General features: G+C 46.8%; 3 protein-coding genes across 4 annotated transcripts; 1 reads left to right on the forward strand and 2 right to left on the reverse strand.

Annotated features, from left to right (window-relative positions):
* Positions 1-794: 794 nt before the first annotated feature.
* On the forward strand, positions 795-3,514 carry LOC108130851 (solute carrier family 25 member 44). 2 transcript variants are annotated; one of them, XM_017249513.3, is made up of 4 exons: positions 795-951; positions 1,369-2,307; positions 2,378-2,505; positions 2,657-3,514. In XM_017249513.3, the coding sequence occupies exons 2-4, from the start codon at positions 1,617-1,619 to the stop codon at positions 2,846-2,848; spliced, it is 1,011 nt and encodes a 336-aa protein (XP_017105002.2). In that variant the 5' UTR covers positions 795-951; positions 1,369-1,616; the 3' UTR covers positions 2,849-3,514. The 2 variants fall into 2 exon arrangements, with proteins under 2 accessions (XP_017105002.2, XP_017105001.2); XM_017249512.3 differs by lacking the exon at positions 795-951 and adding an exon at positions 972-1,259.
* Positions 3,515-3,614: 100 nt separating this feature from the next.
* On the reverse strand, positions 3,615-15,112 carry LOC108130849 (uncharacterized). The gene is made up of 7 exons (XM_070280762.1): positions 14,787-15,112; positions 12,095-12,403; positions 11,890-12,016; positions 8,040-8,429; positions 7,236-7,963; positions 6,898-7,173; positions 3,615-6,779 (listed from the first exon to the last, which is right to left on the reverse strand). The coding sequence occupies exons 1-7, from the start codon at positions 14,863-14,865 to the stop codon at positions 3,733-3,735; spliced, it is 4,956 nt and encodes a 1,651-aa protein (XP_070136863.1). The 5' UTR covers positions 14,866-15,112; the 3' UTR covers positions 3,615-3,732.
* Positions 15,113-16,795: 1,683 nt separating this feature from the next.
* LOC108130820 (uncharacterized) lies at positions 16,796-18,743 on the reverse strand. The gene has a single exon (XM_017249452.3). The coding sequence runs from the start codon at positions 18,538-18,540 to the stop codon at positions 18,286-18,288; it is 255 nt and encodes an 84-aa protein (XP_017104941.1). The 5' UTR covers positions 18,541-18,743; the 3' UTR covers positions 16,796-18,285.
* Between the last annotated feature and the right edge of the window lie 3,409 nt (positions 18,744-22,152).

Below are 22,152 nucleotides of genomic sequence, written 5' to 3' on the forward strand. Positions count from 1 at the left end.
AATAAAATTTATAATTGTTTGGCAAACATTTAAAAATATTCTTGTCAATAAACGCAGCTCATTTCGTGAAAAACAGCAATGGTAGGGAAACATGACCACACACATTGCTTAGATGGTATTTTAATTTAATGATATTTTTTATTAAGCTTATAAAGTTTCTATAATTAATTTTAATAACAAAATTGGGAACTATTTATTTTCTTAAAGCTTATATTTGAATTTGAATTTGTATCGATACATTTTAAGGTAAAGGTGTGATCTGGTGATGTGGTGAATAATTTTTGGTCCATCTGGCATCTTCTTCATGGGTTGGAGCTATTTTTTCAACGTATCTATTTCTTGTATCTGTGTAAAACAAATTTATTAGTTGATTAATCATATAATCATTGGTTGTGACAGTTCTTTTATTTCAAATCCGACTATTTGTTGTAACCGACTTCAAATTTGACTAACTAATATTATTTACGTTACTCCATATAGATAAATCATTCGAAACTTAGGGAAACGTGGAAACGGCTTTAATTCAAAATATTATTAAAATACTATTATCAAAATATTATTAAATATTATAGTATTATTTATATTAGGCAATACTTCAAGTAATAGAAATGGGTACTTCAATATGTTTTGTTTAAGTATAATGACAGTTTTTTTTTATTTTGAATTGGTAAGCGAAATGAGAAGGGTTCTCATAAATCCCGACAGTTGGTGGTTGTGTTAAAAACTAAGGATGGAAAAAGTTAAGTCGATAAACAGAGCAAAACAAAAACATGCCACCATGAAGCGAAGGCACAAACCAAACATTCGATAGGCAAAATCCAAGTCACGAGACAAAAGTATCATTATAAGACAAAAAATATCGATATATTGATATTTTATTTATTTCAACAACCCTAAAGTTTTTATTATGTGATTGTGCGAGCTAAAAATCCAAATATTCGACAGGTCTAGGTAAGTGATAAGTGACAGCAGCGGCAAGGCGCCACTAACAGCTGATCCAGAGCGGCTCACAAAAAGAAGAGGGATTGCCCCACGAGGAACTCCGTTAACTGAGTTTGTTTACGTTCGCGTTTGCATTCTTGAAAGGGAGGAGTGGGTGCTTGGAGAGGCCACTCAGTCAGGTGTCTGCGCATTATATAATGGTAATCTCAAGCCTATGCTGCCGGAAGATAAGATAGCCTCTTGGAGTCTACTAGTGCCTTCTTGGCCAAAGGTTACGGGCAAGCCCTTGAATGTTCCGATTCTGACGATCTGAGTCTGTACGTATCCGCTACCGTATTAGTCACGACCTTGAGACCTTCGCAATGATTTTCGTGCGTACGCCTTTGAATTGCGTCAATGCGCTGATGTTGTTTTGTTTCCCCACAGATATATACCCACACACGTACATATAGGAGTCAAGGGGCGAACAACTGCAAACCGGAACGAATCGGGAGGGATACGATCGGAGCAGACAAAGAACGGGATCAGCGATCTTGGCGCGAGTCATGCAGGTCGAATGCTCCAAAATTCAGCGCCACACGAGGCTGTGAATAGACTCGCTTCGGAACCGGGATCTCCCAGAAGCTCATTGCCACGCATGAGAAGCAGTCGCAACAGGTAGCGCCCACCGCAGGATGACGGAAACCAGAGCTGCGGTGGCCTCTGGCGGTGCCGCCGGCACCAGCAGCGGCATGGATGGACCCTCCTACATACGCACCATCGAGTGGAACATGATGAACAAGACCAAATTTTTTCCTCTCTCGATGCTCAGCTCATTTTCGGTGCGCTGTTGCCTATTTCCGCTGACTGTGATCAAGACCCAACTGCAGGTCCAACACAAGAGCGATGTCTACAAGGGCATGGTGGACTGTGCCATGAAAATCTACCGCTCGGAGGGAGTACCTGGCCTGTATAGAGGATTTTGGATATCCTCCGTGCAAATCGTATCTGGGGTATTTTACATCAGCACCTACGAGGGCGTACGTCATGTACTCAATGATTTGGGCGCCGGCCACCGCGTCAAGGCACTCGTCGGTGGTGGATGCGCCTCTCTGGTGGGTCAGACCATCATAGTTCCTTTCGACGTGATATCGCAGCATGCCATGGTGCTTGGAATGTCGGCTCATGCCGGCTCTAAGGGTGATATTAATCCGCTTGGCATAAAGTCGTGGCCGGGACGAAGTCGTTTGCACATTTCAATGGACATCGGGCGTGAGATAATGCGACGGGATGGTCTGCGCGGATTTTACCGCGGTTATACCGCCAGCCTTATGGCTTACGTTCCTAACTCGGCTATGTGGTGGGCCTTCTATCATCTATATCAGGGTAAGTTCTCTGGCCACCGCTTCCGCTAATAGCTTTGATTAGATTAATTAAATTTGATATCCATCCGCAGACGAGCTCTGCCGCATCTGCCCGATTTGGGTGTCCCATCTCTTCATTCAATGTGTGGCTGGTAGCCTGGGTGGCTTTACAACGACAATATTAACCAATCCATTAGATATAGTACGCGCCCGACTACAGGTGAGTTTTTGTGAAGTCATAAGACTAGCGGAATCATTTTTTTGAGCATAGTCTTCAACGCCGTAATCTTAATGGTTAATGGGCCATGAGTAAAGGCTTATGACTATATGACTTCGTCTAGCTGCTAACTAATGACACTGTCATCCCACAGGTCCACCGTTTGGATTCGATGAGCGTCGCTTTCCGAGAGTTGTGGCGGGAAGAGAAACTGAATTGCTTCTTCAAGGGCCTGTCCGCCCGCCTGGTGCAGTCGGCGGCCTTCTCATTCAGCATTATCTTAGGTTACGAGACCATTAAGCGCATTGCCGTTGATGAGCAGTACAAGCACCAGATCCGTTGGTGAAGAACGCACAAACACCAGACAAATAAAACCAACACAAAACTGCATTTACGCGACGTACTGAGAAACCACCAGAGGAGATTCGCCCACTATTGTAAATAAAAAAAATGAAGGCTTAGAGGAGCAAGAAGCACAGTTTGAATAGTTAAATTACCAACGATAGCGAATTATGGAATCATGGATTGCGGAAGCATCGAGGATGTACTTTTAGTAGTGTTTCAATTATATTGCAGTTAGGATGTTCGAGCAACGCGATTCAATATGCAAATACCCAAAGTGTTGTACATTATTTTGTTATAATTAGTCATTTTATACATAACACGCGTAGAGGCCCGTCAGTTAAAAGCATAACTTATTATACACATAACTATACCTGTACGTAATTGATGATGATGATGATGATGATAATGTTGATGATACTGTTGTTTATATTGGTAACCCGAACTACTTATACGTTTACTAGCAGAGCAATGTTTGCGCCAAACATAAAACCATAACCTGGACATGCCGAATTAGAAATTAAAATCGAAGCAGGGCCCCCTCCCTCGGGGCGGGAGGAACTAGTTTAGTTAAGCATCCGTGTGTGTGTTCTTTGAATGGATAACTAGTTTTAGTTCGCATTGTAATAAAGTACAAACCAAGAATTTTTACATTTTTGGCCCTTTGAAATATGAGTTGAATTTAGATTGCTCAGATGAAGCTTCTTGAACTTTGTGTCCTCGTTAACGGAAATTGAATTACTTATAACTAAAAGAATGGCATTGATTTTTGATATTCTCTGGCATCTTTAATAAGAAACAATTGGTCTATATCAGATAGTTGAATTTTATTCCATGCTTTTGTAGGATAAGTAAATAAATAAGTAATCTAGGGCTAATTTGGCATTTCTAGTTACTTTCCGCTGCTGCCTCAGTGGTTGACGCGCTCCGTGCTTTGGACTCCTCAGTGGGTTGCGTAGCTACTTCTGAGATTGTGCTGGAAACTGATTCATCCTGCTTTGCTTCTGGGCTAGATTTTAGATCCTGCTTCCGCCAGGCATTGTTAAAGTTTTTAATTGGCATGGGCACTTCGCCAGTGGGTGCCGCGTCCATGTTGACAACCGGAGGTTGTGGCAGTGGTGGCTCCTCGCTGGCCTTGTTGAATATCACCCAGTTGTCAGGCCGGTCTGGCTTCGTCAGTACGGTAATTGGCGCGAAGGCCACACTAGCCAGCTGCTTCAGCTTCTGGGCCTTTTGCCGTGCATCCTGTGATCGGTCGTCGTAGTCGTCCGTCTCGTCGGCTAATATGTCGTTGCCCAACTGCTTCCCAAGGCTGTCCGGAAACACCGTGACCTTGCTGTTCGTCACGGTTCGACTGGAGGTGGACAGCATGGGCTTGGGCACTTCTGTCACGTAACTGGTCCGAGTCTGGTTCTCCAGCATAGCCAGTACGTAGTTGTCGTCCAGTGAGGTAACGTTCGTTCCGTTCGATTTCGCGGTCGTGTCTCGCATCAGCTGGGGTCGCATGTAGCCGTCCTTGTCGAAGTTCTTGGTGGTTATGTCGGTCTGGTCTTTACGTGTCGCCGACATGTCCAGATCATTGTTAGGTACTTCCTCGTCGTATACGTAGTCCTCTTCGTCCTGTGTGGGGTTGTTTTCGTCGGAGGTCAAGTTTGATAGCGTCCGGCTCACGTAGTCGTAGTCTTGTAAGTACAGTTTGTGTTCCGTCTGGGTCAAATCGTTGCTGTTGTTGCCCACCTCCTTCACTTCGGGCGTCCGTCCGTAAAATGTCTGGTGTTGCGTCTGAGGTCTGAAGGATCCGGAGAACGGACTGGGGTTTCTGTCGGTGCTAAGTTCTCTGTCGTAATACAACTCGCTCTGGGCTGGCGGATAGTCCGGTCTATAGGCCGACTGAGATGATAGGCCGTAGGAGCCTCCGCCCACGAACCCGTGACTGGGGGTCTGTGGGGGACGAGGATGCGAGCTCACAACCGATCCGAATTCCTGACTAGGACGTGGACGTATATTGAAGCTAAAAGTGCTATCCGCTCCGTTGGCACTGGCCACTCCGGAGATGCTTCCAAAGTGCCCTGCGCTCACGGCACTGCTGGAGGCGTGCAAAAAGCCGGATTCGGGATTACCCCCGATGTGCGAAGAGGTGGAAACCGGATAGGAGTGCACCGAAGAAGGCCGAGGCGAGTAGGAGGAAGATCCCGTTAGTATGTGGGAGTTGCTATTGCTTATGGGACTGTGGACCACGTTGTTCTCGAAAAGGGGACGCTCTGTATGAGATTGGCTGATGGCCGAAGGAGTGGTAGGCGCTGGCCGGCGATTCCCTAGAGGATTGAAGCCATTCGTGGCAAAGGTCAAAAAGTTCTGGAAAATGTTTGGAGCCCTGGTGGTAGTCCGTCTGTCGTCGTTGTCGTTCAAGTAGATGATTGTCGGCGGTTTGGTCCTCTGCCCTTGGGTGGTAATCTCTAAAGGTTGGTGGTAGCCGTAGCTTGGCAGGGGAATTGGAGTCGTGCTGGCATAGTCCACGTAGTGCGGAGCGTAGTTAGAGGTATAGTACGGTTTGTGGGCTGTTGTGTAGTCCGAGTAGTCCGTCGTCGAAGGTCGTGCTCCGGGGCTCTTGTTCGTCTGTCGAATGTTGATCTCGATCTCGTACTGGTCGGAGTTCGGTCCGTTGACCACCACCTTCTGGGGTCTGTCGTGCGGTCTCTCGTAAATCGGTCTGCTCTGGTACTGTCTCAGTTCCACGCCCCTTTTAGTGGGCTTGGTCGTCTTGGGGGCTTTAGTAAGTCGAGTGGATCTTCCCAAGCTTGCTGTAGATCTTGTCTGGGTATCCGAAAGTGTCGTTGAACGATTTGTTTGTAAATGCAATAGTCGGGAGTCGAGTGTCGTTTGAAGCTTTCTCGCGTCACGTCTCTCCGATTGCGGAGGTTTCGAAGGTCTCGTAGGGGGTTCAGTGTTTGTAGCCTGTTCCAATGGTCCGTCCTTTTCAGTCTTTGTGTTATGGCCCAAGTCACCCTTTATGGCCCTAAGTTCTGTCACTTCTTCAAAGTCAACCATTTCGTCAGACTCCATTTCGATTATGTCTCCGTCCGCTGTCGAAGTTCCAGCACCTGCGTCAGTATCATTATGAGTACCATTTCCCCCCGCGGAACTTCTCAGCTCGATGGGCACATTGTTGATGATGACCCTTCGCTTAGGACCCTCTGGTCGTCTAACGTTAACGCTCTTTATGTTAATGGTAATCTTGGGGGACTTGTCCAGTTTGTTGTTGACCCCAGTGACGGGTTTTCGGGTGCCCGTAGTCGGTCTGTTCTTGCTGTTGCTGTTCGTGGTCACTGTCTTTCGTTTTAGGTCGAGTTTGTCGCTTACTTTGCTCGCGTTTCCACTTGTAGGTCGATTGAAACCGGAGACAGAATTAGGAATGAGCTCAACGTGTGGCTTTGAGGGCTTCACCCGGTTCGAGAAACCCGCCTTGTCCTCCTTGACTATCTGCAGTTCGGACTGGGCTATGCTGAAGACATGCTCTGGCACTTGTTGACTGTGGAAGGGATCTTGCTCAAGCCAGGGACTCAGATCGATTGGAGCTAGGCTTTCCACCCCGCAGTTTTGACGCTCGTTGTTCTCAAACTCAGCTGGGATGAAAATGTGAGGCTGAAGGGTGCCTCCTCCTACTGTTCGGCAAAGAACTTGGGCCAGGGACACGCGGCGCAGGGAGTGCAGCTGGGCCGGAGTAAAGGAGCTCTCGAAGCCCCCGTTCTCATACCAGAAGCGGTCTCCGCGCCGGGCGTTGCTGAACTGCTGGGCGATGATGCAGGCGAAGGTCGGACCCACCAAGCCACCCACTACAGGTCGCTCGGCAATGCCGCCCACAAAGAGATCAATGTCGTGCACACTACGGTAGGCGTGGCCAATACGTTTGGCAGACTCCGGGCCAACTACGTTAGCTGTGAAAGAAAGACAAAAACGCATCATCATTTAGCCAAAAGCTAATGTTATATAAATTTTAAAATTAGCAGGTAATTAAGCAAAGAAAGTTGGAGAAAACATACGTAATAAACTTACCAAAATCATCCCAACTTTGGATGGCGCTCAGGCCACATGGCACTCGCCAGGCGGTGTACGGAGCGATTCCGTGGTCCCTTCCCCGCTGAATATTGATGGCAGCCAGATCTAGGCCGAAGGGAAAGCCGGGAGTCTGGAAAAGGTGATTGGTCAGCTCTGGAGTTATGAACTCGTCCCTCTTCAGGGCGCGTTGGGTGGCCAATCCGCGCAAAAGGCGATGCAGCGAGCCCGCCGAGCCAATATCACCACGTTGGAACTCCTCATGCAGGCTGACATCTAAATATAAGAGGTTAAGGAACATTTAAACAACGCAAAAGGCTAAAACGTTTAGTTCTTACTGTTATTGATCACATTGTGGTGGCGGTCGCATCTTGTGTAGGAATTTTGAACCAGGGAGTGGCCAAACCGAAAGGCAGCAGCGGCAAAGGCATTGGCCACTGTGGGATTCACCTTGGAACTATACCGTTCATAGTAACCGGAGGACAGGAGCTCCAGGTCGAAGAGCTTGCACACTTCCCTGCCCAGGATGAGGGGCAGAAACTCCCGGAAGGTAATGTGCTGGAACATGGCGCCCACAATGCGTCGCGTCTCCTGATACACCTTCTCGTCACTCCAATGCGGATTCAATTCGCTCAGCTCCAGGGCAATCCTATTGTGCTCTCCCACCCAAACGTGATGCATGGCTAACAGGCCTGGCTGCTCGCCACTACGCCCATCGCCGGAGCGTATGCACTTGGTGGCTATGGCTCCACGTTGGCACACATCCTCGGCGGGATCTCCTCGCCCGTAGATGAGTAAGCCATGCCGAAACACTCGAGCGTTGTCCGACGTCTTGGCGCTGTTCGAGTAAATTGGGGAGGCGTCGATGTAGGAGGTTACTTGGTTGGTCTGCTCCCTCCAGGATAATACGCAATCGCGCCTTTGGGCAGGCGCTGATCGCAGGAACTCCAAGCAGCGAACCTTGAGAGGTGCCAGCCAGGGATCGTCCAGCGGCACCTTAATGGGAAAACAGGCTGGATGAAAGTCTTTGCCACCACAACAACTGGGAATGGATCCGTTGATGGAGCTAAAAAAAAGTTAATTCAAAAGTTAATAAGTAATTTTTTGAGCTAACCTTTAGGTCACACTTCAGGTGTACTTACCGGGGCTGGGCAGTGGAGGTCAAATCGTGATCAAGCAACTGGCCCCACTGGGCGATCATCAGGGTGAGTGGGGCCTCGCCCTCCCGGGCTCCGTGCACCAGGAGACTCACGAATCGCGATGAGGACAGGGTGCTGCCGTCCGCAGAACTCCTTACGGTGTCGACACCATCACCGTACTCCGGCGGCAGGAAGCGGTTAAAGGGCATCTGGGCAGCGCCCCATCGAGGCCGCCGCTTGTTGTTGCAGGTGCCGTCGTGAGTGCGGTACCGCTCCGAGGCGGGCATACAGGGCGGTGGATCCCGGGGGGGACACAGACCCTCCAGGGCGGTCCGCCTCAGCGAGATTCGCTGCGTATGAGACTGCCGGGCAAGCTCATCGATTTGCTGGAAGCTGCCGAAATGAAAAACGATAGAAGGAGGAGTAGTAACAGGAGAGATCCAGGAGCCTGGGAGCACTCCGTGGACCGTTATCCTGGCGCCTCCGCAGGCTCCAGCGGTTTGGATGTTGGCGACATGGCTGCGCTCAAATTTCGAGTTCGAGTGCCGGCTGTTTGGGCCGCCACCTTCTATTTATAAAACGACTGCTCGAGCTGCAAAACTCAGCGGCTCCCCGGAGTTGGTGGAAACGAGTTCGCCACTCGGTGGCTTCGAATTGGGATCCACCGTCAAATTAAAGCACGTTGCGTTGCTTGCTACTGACACTGTCAGAGTGTGCTTCTGGGTAAGCATGTGTATGTGGCGGGAAAACGCATAAGAAATTGGTAAGCCTGACTTTGCCGCCGGCTTTAATTTACTCGCTTTTTCTTTCCATTTGCTGCGTTTATTAGCGACTCTTTTTCGTCAGTTTACATTTAGTTTTTATCTCTAGGGGTATAATAACTTAGTCATGAAACATGCAGAGCTTGCTGAATGTAATGTCATTTTCTTAGAAAGTACTGCGACATAGGGTCTCTTTTTTGTTACCATATGATAGTTTCGTAAGGTACAAAATGGAACAATATTATAGTAATTAATTCTGTCTTAAATATAGACTTAATACTGATGGAAAAATAGTCTAAATTCCTGTTCTGCCAGTATTCTTTCAGTTCTGCCCATCTGCGCTAACTTTCTCTTGACTTCAATCGTAACCATCTGCGCTTTATGTCTGACTTATAGTTTCCTGCCATCTTCCATCGATTCTCTAGGAGTTTTCACTTTTCGGCTCACACATGCCCAAATCACATGCTTAGGAAAATTAACTATGATGGACTGCTATTTTCGATGGCTGCTGGGGGATGCGCTAGTGTATAATCATTTCGGCACGTTTTTCCAGTTTTTCTGCTCTTTGCAGTCTTTTCACCTGCAGGTGAAAGTGGAAATTCGAATTTTCCCAGGCTTGGCGCTCTTTGTTTTTGATTGCTCGCTAAATTATTTCATTAGGCATTGTTTCTACAGAAAAAGGCCCATTAAGAGCGCGACCGCCCATTGTCTGCTGCTCGCTGCGTATACGCAATGTGGAGCGTAAAAAAGGCGCAGTCGCAGCGTGAAAAAGTTCATTGCCCCCTGCAACAACAACCACAACAGTAAAAAAATAAAAGCACAATGGGACAAAAATAAAAACTTTCGTGTGTCTTGAGAAGCTTGGGGCCGAATTCGTTGGTTTTGGTAGAAAACGAAAGTCGCGTCATGTTTGTTTTTCAGTTTCAGTTTCAATTTCGGCTTCGGTTTCGGTATCTGTGGCTGCTTCTTTCTTCTCCCAGCATGTCGCTCGGAGTCTCTTCGGGGTCTCTTCAGCCTCTGCCTCGGTCGCTGCCTCTGCCAACGCCGAAGCTGGAGCCCCAGTCGGGAGCTTGCCTTTCGTTTGATGTAATCAAATTGCGAATGCCGCCTTCGAAGCCGAATCTGAAGCTTCCAGAAGTGCGACAGAGTGCGGGCATCCACTCACACTCACGCTCGAGTCCGATCCGATTCGATTCGGGACATACTATATATGTATATATATTTTATCTAGCTTCGCTGCTGTCGCTTTCTTTGGCTTCTAATTTGGCTAAATGCTGCTTTTGGCACCATTAACGAGCCCCATCGGCGGTGATCATCATCAGCGCGGCTGGCTGATTGACGATATTTGTTGATATTTAATTAAGCCAAACATGTCGGCCATTTCGTAATTTGATTGTGACTGAGCTGACCAAACATTCCATTAATGGCCATCAGCATCTTTTGTCTGGCAATTGTCTGATTCGACAAATGCCGTTTGCCGTCGTGTCGCCCCATTGATTGCAATTACATAAATGTGATTTGGCCAGCTTTGCATTTGGCTCGGTTAGAGCTCATTGCACCTGAGCCGAAAGCACCTGAGTTGCCTTCGCGTTTGGGTGAAAGTTCTCGCCTCCAACGTGCTTTTTCAATGTGGGTACTTGTGAGTATTTTTGTGGAAAATTGCATGGATTTTCACAGTCCCGCAGTTCACAGTCACACAACCCGTTGTGAAAAGTGAAAACTCTGCCAGCGAAAAACTGGAAAAACTACCACCAGTTACCTATGAAAATACACTCGAATCAATTGCGTCTAATCTGAATATTCTTATAAAAATAGTATCCCCCTGAAAATTATATCATTTTTTTAGGTCCTTAGTTTAATGTTATATATGTTTTATATCCTTTTGATTTTCCTTGTATGTTGTTTATTCCTTTTCCTTTCTCCCAGTGCATATAAGCCAGTGATAAAAATGGAGATGAAGCTTGGGTCGGAATTGGTGGCGTTTGCTGTTTCCGTTGCCCGGCCAAAGAGGTCGTTTAACCCGGGCAACTTTAATCTACCTTCACCCAAGTCGCACCGCGTTTCTGCCATGACTTGGCTTTGGGGAGCGCGATGCGATCTGGTCCGATTGGGAATGGCGGCGTTGGTGTCGCCGCTTGTCTGGCAATTATGAGGCATTTCAATGTCAAAGTGAAAGTTGACTTTAGTCATGAGCAGTCCCAAAGAGCACTCGCACTCGCACTGGCAGCGGGTCCCCCAGCGTTTTGGCTACGATTTGTTTTCAATTCAGCCTCTGTTCGATTTTTTCGCCGATGGGTAGGAGTGCGGTTTGAGGAGTGGCGGGGTCACTTCCACTTGAGTCAACTTCCAGGCCATTCCATTCCAACTCCAACTCATTAGCTCTGCCACCGCCGCTGCTGCTGCCGCTGCCATGGATGCCGTAGAACTCGTTAATCAAGCGAGAAAGTTGCCAACGGTAATTGGTAGGAGAAGGAGCTCTCTGCCACGGGGAGGCGTCCTCAACACAATATTACTGCTCACTGTTTTTGTGGCTTTGTCTTTTTCGCTTATTTTGTACGGCTGTGCCCGCTTTGCATTAGATGGCCGGAGGCAGCAACTCGAGTGCGCGGGCATGTCTAGTTATTGGGGGTAGCTGCGAGGGGCGCCCCAGAATGATGTATGGATCTCTGCCCTGGGGCAGGATATTTATACAATAAGAAGTCTAAAGATCAAACAATCGCTTTTATAAATGTCTGTGGTAAGAAATATAAAACAATTCATCTGTGGGCTAAAAAAACACATATTGCTATTCAGGATACTATGTATACGCATGTCTTTCAAAACACCTGTAGAATTGCAAGCCTCATTATTATTTTTATATTTTGGCTTCATAGGTTCCTACATTATTCCTTGTACTGTTGAAACCCCCCTCGTTTCGTTGAATCCACTTTGATTTTTAATCATTCGTTCGCTTTTGCCAATAACTTTTTTCATATGTCATCGCCACATAGTTGCGTCTGACGAACTTATGGCCCGCCACAACCAACATGCCACTACCCAAGGCACACAGGCAGTGGCCCTCCCTCCCCTCGACATCGCCACCTCAAACTTACTTTTTGCGAAAGGCCTTGGCTGCGGCTATGGTGGCATAGGCGGCCATCTCCCGGCGCTCCGAGTCCGTTGTGGGGGCATTGAAGCGGGAAAGCATCGCGGCCGGATGGTTGTCCTGCAGAGTTTGACCTTTGGGAGGCATTTTCGAGGATTGGAATCAAGGTTAGCAGTGGGTGGGGGAAGGATATTTGTGCACGCCATACAGACCATTGCGCAGCATCTCCGGCTGAATGCGGCCGTAGAGCTCGGCCATGGCGTCGAGACCCTGCCGCACGCTTTGCTGCAAGGCCACGTCCATCAGCGTGGGGCGGCGTGAGCGGCCGTTCCGCATCTTCTGGAATTTCATCTTGGGCTCTGCCTCCGTGTCATCCCCCTCCGCGGCCAGGGGCGTCAGTGGTCGGGGCAGCTCCTTGGTGGGTGGCTTACCAGTGGCATTCTCAAAATGTAGGAGTAGCGCTGCCAGGAGCAGCAGCAAAGCCACCAACCATGATGGCTGCAACATTCCAACTGCGACTTCTGGAATGGATTATTTATTATCACAAAGGATTCAAAACAGTATCTAGAAAGCTTTACCCATATGGGCTGGCAGATCCCACAAGGGATTGGGATAAAATAAAAAGATTTTGGCAGATTTGCCTCAATCTGCGATGCTCAAATGTTTTGGTCATCTACTGCCTTAAGGGGTAAAAGGTTGGCCAAATCAAATCAAGCTGTCTTGCCTTCAATAAATTGCTTAATTTAAGGTAATTATCTATAAAGTTGCGTCTTTTTTGGTCACCAATCCATAATTGCGAATATATCTTCTGTTGTGATCCAACCGATCCCATTACATCAGCAGCGAAAAGCAGCTGCTTGTTGTTATTTAATTTCTTTTTTTACTGCCCACAGCTAATTGGAATAAAAAAAAAAAATTACAACTTATTATCGTCTAACTGTATTCTTTTATCCTCGACTGGCTTTTATTAATACTTTTTCTGCATATTTATTTCAATTTCTTCCGGCATGGCCAAAAAGAGGAATTTTTTTATTTATAGAATAATAGATTTATAAAATAATATGAGTCTTTTTTGATCATTTTATTGTTTTAAGAAATAAATTTCTTTTGAAAATTATGAAATAAGAAAAAAAACGCTTTGATAGGGTCTCCCAGGAAAATAATAAAAATAAAACAAGAAAGAACGGCGATGGTCAAGTTTTCCATCTATGTATATGATACCTCGCTAAGATAAAAATTAGATTAAAAGAAACAAAATGAATGTTCTAATACAAGACACATAAATAGAATAGTCCTGAAATGAAAAAAGGTCCTTAATTTTCTTTTCTAAATAAAAATAAGATTTGCATTTTGACAGAGGTAGCAAACCATGCTACCCCCTGTCGGTATTTTCACTTTTCGTCTGAGGGTCGCTAAGACTTTATCAGACTTTCGATTAATTCCGGCAATGTGATTTGAGTTTAACGTTTGTGTTACACTCTGGGACTTGTCACAACCAGCAAATTGCTGATAAGAGCGGAAGAAACCCACCCAAAAGTTCATGTTCTGTGAGGGGTCTATGCCAGTTAATCCCGTAGTTTTCCTGGGTATCTTTAGCTCGTGGTTTGCTAGTTTTCCGGGTCTTATTTAATTTCTGTTTGGCTGCAATGCGGAGTGCTTTATACGCTTCAATGAGCGCATAACAGGCACCAAGAGTGGTCTGTGTAATAAATTTTTTATAGTAACTGCTACCTACAACTTTATACACACTGTTTCACATTCCAATAATGGTTATGGTGGGTTCTGTGTCCCATACCAGCAGAGGCGGAGACTTTGATAAAAAGGGAGGACTTATTATTTGGTCTGATTTTAACTAAAATTTCACCTGGCGCTTTAAGCACTCCTCTTTAATAATCTGTTGTTTAGTTTTTCATTCAAAAATTATGCAATTAGATCTGACTGTAAGGTGTGAGGGGCACTTGCATAATGACTTTCCACTGCTCTCCGTTTAAGGGTACTCCTCCCCACTCATTGACACCTTCGCCGCCCACGGCCGTCAGGAAGTCGTGGCAGGCTACCGGCCAAGTATTAGCCTTAAGGTTTAGTGGGTTTGGCTATTTCCACCAGACACGGTCACTTAGGTATCTGTGGCATTCCGGCCATTAATAATAATCAATTTGTTGGATGATCTTTTGCGCAAAAACGGAAATTGGTTTACCCCAAGTGCAGTTTGCAGTTTGCAGTTTACAGTTTTCAATTTGTTGGCTGTAATTGCCGTGATTAACACCTGCCTCAATTAGCCGGGACTTTCTCGCTGCCACGAGCAAGTTGTAATTCTTATTTTTTGCTCAGTATTTTCAAGGGGGCGTGTCAGAGTTCCTACTTAGGCGGCAACTCCTGGCGATGTCTCACTTTTTACAACACACCGAAAAGAAACTTTTTCGCGTTTGTATCTGGGATCGTCGTAAACCGAACTAAATCGATTCTCACCTCATGGCTGCCATTAGAAGCCAAAAGAAACGGAGATGCCGAGCCGCAGAGCCCGAGACATGCCACAGCTTCACAAAGCCAAAAAAAAGCACCAAACGCCATACAGAAAAAAATGAAAGAGCAGCCTCCAAAAAGACCAAAAAGATCTTCAGGCAAGCGACCAGTTCTCCACTGGCTTTCATTCACTTCTCGTAGTAGCAGTTTTTTTTCCTCCCAGACTCCCCACCCCGACCAACTTTTAAATATTTATTATTTATTTTCAACTTGTTGGCGCTTATCGCCGTGGCCGTTGCCGTTGCTGTTGCTGTTGCCGTTGCTGCTGCCTCTCCCGGCTGCGACTCTTTTTTCCGTATTCCGTATTCAAATCGAAAGAGATAAAATGCCTCGCGGCTGCATAAAGTTCCCATTAAAGCAGAAACATAAGAAATGTCTTACTACATTGTGGGCCAACCAAACCGACCGCCGATCGCCATTCATCCGCTCCAGCCCAAAGCCACTCCAAGCATCCGACCATTCAGGCATCCAAACAGCTCCGCATCCACATCCACATCAATCCATCGTCGCAGCCGGTTCATCAAAAGACACCCAGCTGGATGCTTTGCTTAGCAGGCCGCTCCCCATTCCCCCCAAATCGAATCCGCTCCGCTGCCTCCCGCTCCGCTGACTTATCGCCCGCCGCCATCGAACTGCTTTCAATTAGAAGAGAAAGTTCTTGCCACAAGCGCATGCAAGAAAAAGTGAAAAAAGTATAAAAATAATCAACAAAGAAATGTTGTTACCAGCGGGCGAGATGCTTTTACTCTTAGCCAGATGGGATCGGGGAATATACTTACTATATACCGTGGGGCTCGAAGCTCTGAGGGGTTCAAGGGCCAGGGCGGCTGAGAGCGGCTGAGGGCCGTAAAAATTGCACCTCATAAATTAAGAAGTTGATGTATCACCGCGAAGTGACAACAATAACCCGGGGTTTCCACTAGGGCCACAGGCGGCGAGGGAGTCGAGAGGCTGAGACCCGAAGGCAATCGAACAAACTATACTTAACCATACCGATCGGAACGGAATGGAGCAAAAGGCAGAATATGCATAGAAAAAAAATGACATCAGCAATGCAAAAAGTCTTTAAATAGAAATGGAAATATTGCCGTTGGGAAGAGTTTCGCAAGATAGAAAATCGGATCAGTTCAGTCAGTAATAGAAGAGCTATGCCAGCCCTGTTATACTTTCATAGATAATACTTGAAATACAAATATTTACAGAAATACCAGACAAACACTCAAAGTGTAAAGCGCTTCCGACATTCTTCGTCTTAGAACCAGAAATCTGAAGCCGTTTACTCATGCCTGGCATTTCCCCCCCACTGCGGACTAATTCTCGGATTCTCGCTGCTTCTTAAGTGCTTTTAGCTGCACTTACACGTAAGGTTATCGGATCGGGATCCGTGATGAAATCGGGAGCGAAGCAGTGTAAGCCATAGAGTTGGATCATCACCAACTGCGTCGCAGCTGCGACAGTCGACCATCGCGATCGGCAATCGGCAACAGGCGATTGCTAGAGACAAAGTCAAAGGTAAGCTACACGGCTAATGAAATGCAATAAAGTTGTCCAGAAGAGGAGAGCAACTGGGTTCAATTAGCAGGTCGCGTTGGACGAATCATCCACTTGTGGAGTGGTGCAGGCTGCAGGTTGCCGCTGCACTCGTGGGCGTATTACGTATACGCCCCGTGGATCAAGCATACGTAAGCAAATTTATTTGCCTGACAAGAGCCACGCACTTGGTCAATTGGATTCAATTGAACTGTGGGCAGTGGATTCCTCCCTGCCCTCCAAAAAGCGGGGAAGAATAAAAATAACTAAAACATAGCTGACTTTGATCCACAAAGCGACGTCCCTCGGGGTTTTCTGAGTGGTCAGCGGAGGTAAAGGGGCCTCTGCTGGATTTTCTGCTGTGTCTGTGTATGTGTGTGGAGGCGTCGAATCGAAACGAAATGGAACGTTTGGGACGCTGGTGACGACAGTCGAATGCCAGAACAGAAAACAGAAATCCGGTGACTCTTACTCTGAGACTGGGTCACTGTTACGAGCGTAAGAACCAGCGAGTAGTATTCTCTGCTCACTCACACATCCGCAGACCCAAACCCCACACACACTCACTTAGTAATTAGAAGTGAGCGGGAGAGATAAAGTGGCTGCCATGGCAGAATTTATAAAGAATCGCTGGAATACTACACGAGGCTTCCATTTGGCTTCTGGCCGGAGACTTCGCTTTCGTTTCGCATATTTTACTCTTTGCCCTGCTTTATTGTAATTTATAATTTATTTGAATTTTATTTCTGCTTCTTTATTTCTCACTTTTCTTACTTTCACACGCAGACGGCCGGCGAAGAAAAAGGTTTGCCCTCCCACTCCACGCTCCACGCCACTGCGCTCCAAACAATTGTCGTGGCTGTCATTGTCGGGGTAATTGAAATTGCCAGTCCCCCGGTCCGAAGTTTTCGATTTCTGTTTATTAAGAGTTCGATTTTTATTTGCCATTGTTGGGATTAGCTCTATAAATAGACGTACAGTAGACGTGTGTGTATTACATTTAATATTATATTGTATTATAGGCGTAATAAATATATTGTAGATGCTCCGCCGTGCTCTCTATACGTGCGCCTCTGGGTAAACTAAGGTCTCTGATGCTAAAACTCGGTTTTCTTGCCATTTACAGCACTTCAATTAAGTTTAAATTTCATTTAATGCATTGTTTCCATTTTTGTAAACAAACAACAAAATCACTTGAGCAAATACGTCCCATTTGGAGGAATAATTTTAGTTTCTGTTTCGTTTTCGGTTTCTTCTTTTCATCCAGCATATACAGTATGATTATTAAAAATAATAACAGTTGCATAGGTATTAATGATTACGCATATATATAGGGTTGTAGTATATTTATATGGTGTGGGGTGTGAGTGTAGGTGTAGGTGTGTGTGGAGTTACGTGCCTGGCATTCCGAGCTGCAGCAGCACCTGGAAGTCTCTAGGCCCGCTGTCCGCCAACTGCTGCCCGAAACTGGCTGAGCGCGTGAACAACAAAACAAAATTAAACAACATTGTAGAATGAGTGTGTGTGTCGTGTGTGTGCGCTTACAAAATAAAACAAACTTAAGACTACGCATGTGTGGATGTATCAGCTAAAGTATTGCACTATGTAGTATGTATAAATATGCGGTAAACAATTTACATCGAATAAAATTCGAGTTCTGCTGAAGATTAGAAATAATTAGCGGAAGGAACAGGAGCCCGAAAAAAAGACAAAGAAAGAGAGAGTGTGGCTGACAAAGTATACTATAAATATGTGATGTCCTTTTCCTAAGTTATGATCTGTTTTTGTGGTTCTTTTTTTCGTTACATCTCTTGCTTTAGATAGTTATTTCTTGTTTTTGAGAAGGAATGTCATTCTTGATGGCCGTCCCACCAATTCACACAGATGGCCCTGCCCCCTGCAAACACTTTGAAGCCTCTAACCTGACCCCAGGGACCAGGACCAACGCTATCTCGTTTTGAACGGATCACCGGGCGAACTACATCACTTTAGTTATCTGATCGGTTCGAGAAGTTCGAAGAGTCTATATATGTACATATAATCAATCAATAGACCCGACAAATTCGAAAAACAGATATAAATTTCGAGTCTTCAGAGTCAGATTCCGCATTAGTAGCCTCATCCAAATGAACTGCTGGAACTATCCGCAGCATCTGAATCATCCGACTCGGCCCGATCCTTTCAGTCAGCCAGAGATCCCCGACAACCCACAGCACAGCACTTGACCGATCCATCGGCCGTTCGTCCCGCCCCGCCCCCGTCGCCATTCGTAGCGCCTTCGCCTCCGCCTCCAATGGTGCTCCAACGGCGCTGCAGCAATCCACTGAAAGCTCCCAAAGTCCAGCTACCCTCAGTTGCGCCGCTCGCCCGCTCGTGCTACTGCTGCGTGCCGCTGCTGCTGCTGCTCCTTGTCGCGCAGCTCCTTGATGGCGCCCACCGTCCCGAACATCACCTGAGCCGTCAGCTGGGTGCGCGGAGGACCCCCGGACTTGCTGCCGCCTGACGAGGCCTCGCGATCCATTCCGGCGTTCGTGTTGGCGTAGGCACTCGTGTACGAGACGTAGTTGTTGTTGAGGTCGCGACCGCAGCTGCACTGATGAGACATGATGCACGTGTCTAGTTGCTCCGGACTGAGTTCTCCTTGGATGCAGAAGTGATTTGGGCTTTTTGAGTTTTTTGGCAAGTTCTCAGCGGCGAGTGACCAGTTGATCCGCTTGCGGTTGTTTGCCAATTGATCGCGCGTGTACCGTCGTCGCCGTGCGATAGTCGAAGTCGCTCACACTTTCACAGACTCACTAGAACTAATTTCGAAAAACTGTGGTGTTGTTTTTGTGGCCAGGCCCCAAGTTGGCAGCGGCCGAGGCAGCGACGCTGGCAGCGGCTGCGATGAGCCCCCGAGAGCGCCGAAAAGAGCGCCATTGACGATCGGCGGCTCAGCTGATGTGGGGAGAGAGCCCCCAAACTTGTTGCTGTTGCTGCTTCTGCCGCCGCCGTTGCCGCTGCTGCTCCTGCGTTGTTGCAGTGAAATGATAAATTTCTCTACACTTTGCGGCAGCGGATTGCTGTGGCTCTCTGTGAAGTTGCTGCTGCTGGCGTTGCTGCTGCCGTTTCTTCTGCTGCTGCTGCGGGAGAGCTTTCTTGGTTGCAGCGGCGCGGCTGCAGCAATAACAACTGTCTGTTGTTTCTAATGCCGCCTACCCCCATTCACCGCCCCCTCTGACGCATATAATCGCGACGCTGCGCTTGTGTAATCTTTACGTCGTCTTTGTATGGCAACGATTTGGTTTTCGAATGTTTTTTCTTTTTTCTCTTTCAGCGGTGTGTTTTTGTTTTTCTCATAACAATTTGCGAATTCCAAAGGCACGCTCACAGCAGCAATAACAACAAGAAAACAACAACCAGACCAGGTGAAAATCACTAAGCATTGCAGCGAGTCACCTGTTGTACTCTGCTGCCACTGCCGCTGTTGCTGCTGCTGCTGCTGGCATTCATTAAGTTTCATTCACCTTTTGAGCAGCTTTATTATGGCTTGTTTGTTTGGTTTTTAATAATTTTTTGTCCTTACATTTCGGCTTTTACATAATTAAGTGGCAACCGCACAGTCCAAAGGGCGAATGCAGGCCGGAAATGCCATTCTAACAGCCTGAACCTGACCCCGAAACAGAACTGCCACAGCGGCAGAACGAACGGGATCTACATATGTATGTATGTGGGGAAAGGCAAGAAGTGGCTTCAGCAGTAAAACCGCCAGCAGACTCGCTTTCGATCGAGTGGCCATAGCATATCACTTTCCTCGGCGGCTGAAGACTCGTAGTACCAGTTTTCTCTACTCTTCTTCTGCTAAGAACTCAAACGGTGACCCATATTGCGGTGCGGTCGCTGCTGACGTCAGCGTCGTCGGGGAGCGTGTACTGAGAGAGTGGGTGGTGCGCGGCCAGAACCATGTAGCGGCGAGAGTGTTGTCGGAGAGTTCGAAAAGAAAGCGAAAAAAGAAATTTCAATGCAGCGAAGCGTAGAATGGAGAACGTACATATACCTATATGCATGAATGTTTGTGCTGGTACTCCAACAAACAAACACACACCACCACACAAGATCGTTTGCTCACCTACTTCTGGGCCATCGAGTGGCGGAAAGTGTGTCAGTGAGAAGCCCCCAAAGGAGAGAGACCCAAGGTAGAGGCAGAAGCCAGAAGAGAGCAAAAGTAACGAGCAACATTCTTTGCTGACTTTCTGCCTCCTTCATGAGTACTTACAAATCTAAAGCACACAGTTGAGGACAAAAAAATAGTCTTAGTCTAGATTCTAGAACATTAGTTACTTTTTAATCTAAAAATCAATGATCATGTGTAGTGTGTAGCTTATACATACATATATAAAAAACACCTCATTCTCTTTGAAAACTTTCTTAAATTGTTTTGTTCAAAAAACACATGAATTCAGGTACACCCCTTTCGACAGCGGGTAGAATATCCTATTAACGGACCTGATGTTGTGCTCAGGAATATATGTATGTATATGTACGATCTATTTACATAACCCAGGCGTAGCTGGTTAGGGAATGCCGCCCACTCGGTCTGCTCCAGAAATTCTTGGCTACGCACCTGGCCGAAAAGACGGCTCGTTTTAGCCATAAATCTCATCAGATTTTCTCTCTGCTGGGCGCACCGCCCGACTTCTAATTATAAATGCATATTTGCGCCGTCAGTTAGTGGCTTCCATGGCTGCTGCCATTGTTGTAGCTGGGTATGTTGGTATGCTTCGGCTGATATCTGACGCCACATAAGTTCATCTGGATCTCAAGTGCACAGTGCACTGGGTTCTCATGCGCAGAATCAATTAAAAGAGATGAAAAGCCCCAAACGAAAACTTGTTGTGGGAAAAACCTCCTAAAACCTGCATCAAAATCGTGATTTTCATTTTTTTTTTATTGTTGTTGCTGGTATTTTTTATAATTTTGCTCTAAACCCACTAAACTACAACTACGAAAATGTTTTATTTGGCTATTTTTATTTTTATGTTTTTGCTTATGCATTTTTCGGTGGGAAGCTTGCACCGTCTTTGCATGTGCCCGAGTCGGGATGTGTGTGTGCTCGGAGTAGGTGTGGGCTAAACTGGTTGGGTGCCTCGTTGTCTTTGGCCTGGCCAACTGCAGGTTTAATTTTTGTCTCTCTGTTTTGGTCTGACTTGCCCACCGCCGCACCGCGGCAATGATGATTTATAGCTGAACTTGTCGCTGGAAAAGCGGACAGAAGTTGGAATTGCTTGAGAGCGATCGAGCCGGACCGTGACAGCAGCCGCAAAATATCCTCGCCGAGCCACATGTATGCCGACAGATGCCAGATGCTATGCGCCAGATGTGGTGTGCCCGAATAGCCAAATGAGCTGCCGCTGGCCTCCGAGATTAGGCCGCTGGGAAATTTATTAACCTGTTCCGGTGGGATGACGCGGCAGTGTCAGCCCACCGAGATTAGGCCGGCCACGCTTTGGCCATGTTTGCATGATGTTTCGGTCTTGATTGTTCTGTTCGCAGCCGATGTCATTAGAGCCTCTTATCAGCCTGATTTATGATCGATTGCCTGTGGTGAGTAAGAACAGCACACGCCATTCCACTTCCTCTATCCCTGTATCCAAATCCATATCCACTTCCACATCCATCCCCGGGTGCAGGCCAAAGGTTGCCGGCCATCGATGATGCAAATGGCTTTCAAAGCTATTCGCGCCCAACTTGTCGAAGACTGACGTCATGGTGACAATTAGACGCCATTTTCCCAGAAAGCCATAAAAACTTATAAATTTCTAGAGCAAATTGTTACTGCGCCACAAATCTCAATGCAATTTCGGAGCTCCCCTCGATTCACGCTGAGCCCTCAATATTGCGTATACGCCCAGTGCTCCGTTACCAAACCCCCCGAAACAGGAGCAATTAGCTGGGGTCGGATGGCGGACGAGGATGGGGTAGCCCAATCAATGTGTATATTTTCTCAATATTTTCCAATTAGCAAACGATTTTTGCTTTTGTACGTAATTAAACTATTTACAACTAAGCGCCGTCCCAGCGGGATTTCCTCGGGTAATGGTGGCTTTTCCCTGCTTCTTTAAGAGCAATTACGCGGGATGCATTCAAACGTATTGGAATAACGTAAGCAGATTGATTGAAAATAATGCCAAAATAAGGACAAGAAAGAACTGCTACGCTAGAGAAGAGACCAGAACCC

This window comes from Drosophila bipectinata, chromosome 3R, assembly GCF_030179905.1.
Source record: "Drosophila bipectinata strain 14024-0381.07 chromosome 3R, DbipHiC1v2, whole genome shotgun sequence".
Taxonomy (NCBI): domain Eukaryota; kingdom Metazoa; phylum Arthropoda; class Insecta; order Diptera; family Drosophilidae; genus Drosophila; species Drosophila bipectinata.

What these genes read in the sequence shown, in the direction of transcription:
- LOC108130820 (XM_017249452.3), bottom strand. Translation starts at nt 18,540, where the DNA reads ATGTCTCATCAGTGCAGCTGCGGTCGCGACCTCAACAACAACTACGTC.
- LOC108130849 (XM_070280762.1), bottom strand. Translation starts at nt 14,865, where the DNA reads ATGGTCGGATGCTTGGAGTGGCTTTGGGCTGGAGCGGATGAATGGCGA. An exon ending in GCCAAGGCCTTTCGCAAAAA is followed by an intron (nt 8,430 to 11,889) that starts GTAAGTTTGAGG and finishes TCATTTCGGCAG; the next exon opens with CTTCCAGCAAATCGATGAGC. An exon ending in ACCTCCACTGCCCAGCCCCG is followed by an intron (nt 7,964 to 8,039) that starts GTAAGTACACCT and finishes ACTTTTTTTTAG; the next exon opens with CTCCATCAACGGATCCATTC.
- LOC108130851 (XM_017249513.3), top strand. Translation starts at nt 1,617, where the DNA reads ATGACGGAAACCAGAGCTGCGGTGGCCTCTGGCGGTGCCGCCGGCACC. An exon ending in CTTCTATCATCTATATCAGG is followed by an intron (nt 2,308 to 2,377) that starts GTAAGTTCTCTG and finishes ATCCATCCGCAG; the next exon opens with ACGAGCTCTGCCGCATCTGC. An exon ending in TAGTACGCGCCCGACTACAG is followed by an intron (nt 2,506 to 2,656) that starts GTGAGTTTTTGT and finishes GTCATCCCACAG; the next exon opens with GTCCACCGTTTGGATTCGAT.